Raw genomic sequence first — 1,247 nt, 5'->3', positions numbered from 1 at the left:
GTGGGCACATAAGGAAAACAACATGTTAAATTTTCCTCCAGAATTTTCTAGCATTTTGCGGCAAGGGATGGACTGCCTTTTCCAGCCCAAGTCACAATTAAGCAGCCCATTCTATTTTGATGCATTGTGTATGCAGTCGGGCACATTCAGCAAAAACAGCCTGGTTTTTAATAACGTGGTAGTCTTCATTCTCTCTCCTACAAACATCTCAGAAAAGAGAACTACATCCTACCGGTGCTGACACCGACCAACTCTTGTCAATTACAAATGCGTAAGGACTGTTGCAGGCGTTCGGATTTGACTGCTCACCGGCAGAGCCAGGCTTTGAAACTGACCAGAAATGTCATACTACGTAACGTGTTTCGCAGCCGATTTTACTAGCACAAGAGACACCAGAGCGACGGGGAATGGGGTGGGGGTGGAGGGGGGCTTTTCACCCACCCCCTCCAATAAAATTCTGTAAAAATCCAAGACTGACACAGGATTTCACTCAGGGAGGCACCTAGCCAGGTCTTCTTCCTTCGAAACCCAGGCTAGGTAACAGCTCGCTGCAGGCACACACCGTGCTCGGTCGCCTGTCGTGTGCTGGACCCCATCGGTGCCCACACACCTGAACCACCTGGGCGGGCAGCGTCGGGCGGGCAGCCCCCGGGCGCTGCTGGGGTGCAGGCGACACCCAAGCGGCTCAGCTCCCCCGGGGACCCTGGGTGGTGGTAACCTTGGCGCCAAGTCCCTCCACCGTCCGGACCCGTTTCCCCGCTGGAAAATGCGTCAGACTGTGCCAAAGGCACTGCTCCGATCCTGGGGACCTCGGCCACAGAGGAGGACGGAAAAGGGCTGGCGTCCACCCGCGTCCCAAACTCTGCTCCCCACGCAGGCCACCCGGCGTCGGGTCGCAGCCCCGTGACAGCTCCCGGAGCTCAGTTTCTCCGGCGGCAAAATGGGATGCCCGCGGCCGCCCTCCCCTGCGCCAGGGAGTCCCGCACCCCCGGAGGTCTGAGACTCCCAGGGATCGCGTGGTGGGGAGGGGCCGCCGCTCCCAGGACGCCCCCCCCCACCTCCCCTCCACGGAGACAGCAGACAGCCTACCGGGCTTCACGGTCTTGAGACGGATGGGCTCGCGGAAGTGGCGGATGACAGCCAGGGTGTCCCGGTTGGTGAGCCCGCTGACAGGCGTCCCGTTCACCTCCAGCAGCACATCCCCGGGGCCGGGCGCCTTGCCCGAGAGGACGCAGCAGGTGCCCCCG

At 60.7% G+C, this 1,247-nt stretch overlaps 1 protein-coding gene across 1 annotated transcript in view; it reads right to left on the bottom strand.

Annotated features, from left to right (window-relative positions):
* Positions 1–1,247, bottom strand: part of MAGI3 (membrane associated guanylate kinase, WW and PDZ domain containing 3) — a 162,885-nt gene that overhangs the window by 139,783 nt on the left and 21,855 nt on the right. Inside the window, exon 2 of the mRNA XM_006763140.1 lies at positions 1,090–1,245. Within this exon, the coding sequence (XP_006763203.1) occupies positions 1,090–1,245 (156 nt within the window). The remainder of the gene's footprint in view (positions 1–1,089; positions 1,246–1,247) is intronic.

The sequence above is a fragment of the Myotis davidii genome, unplaced genomic scaffold, assembly GCF_000327345.1.
Source record: "Myotis davidii unplaced genomic scaffold, ASM32734v1 scaffold217, whole genome shotgun sequence".
Taxonomy (NCBI): domain Eukaryota; kingdom Metazoa; phylum Chordata; class Mammalia; order Chiroptera; family Vespertilionidae; genus Myotis; species Myotis davidii.
Note: the sequence above shows the minus strand (reverse complement) of the source record. Positions and strands in the feature narration are given on the sequence as shown.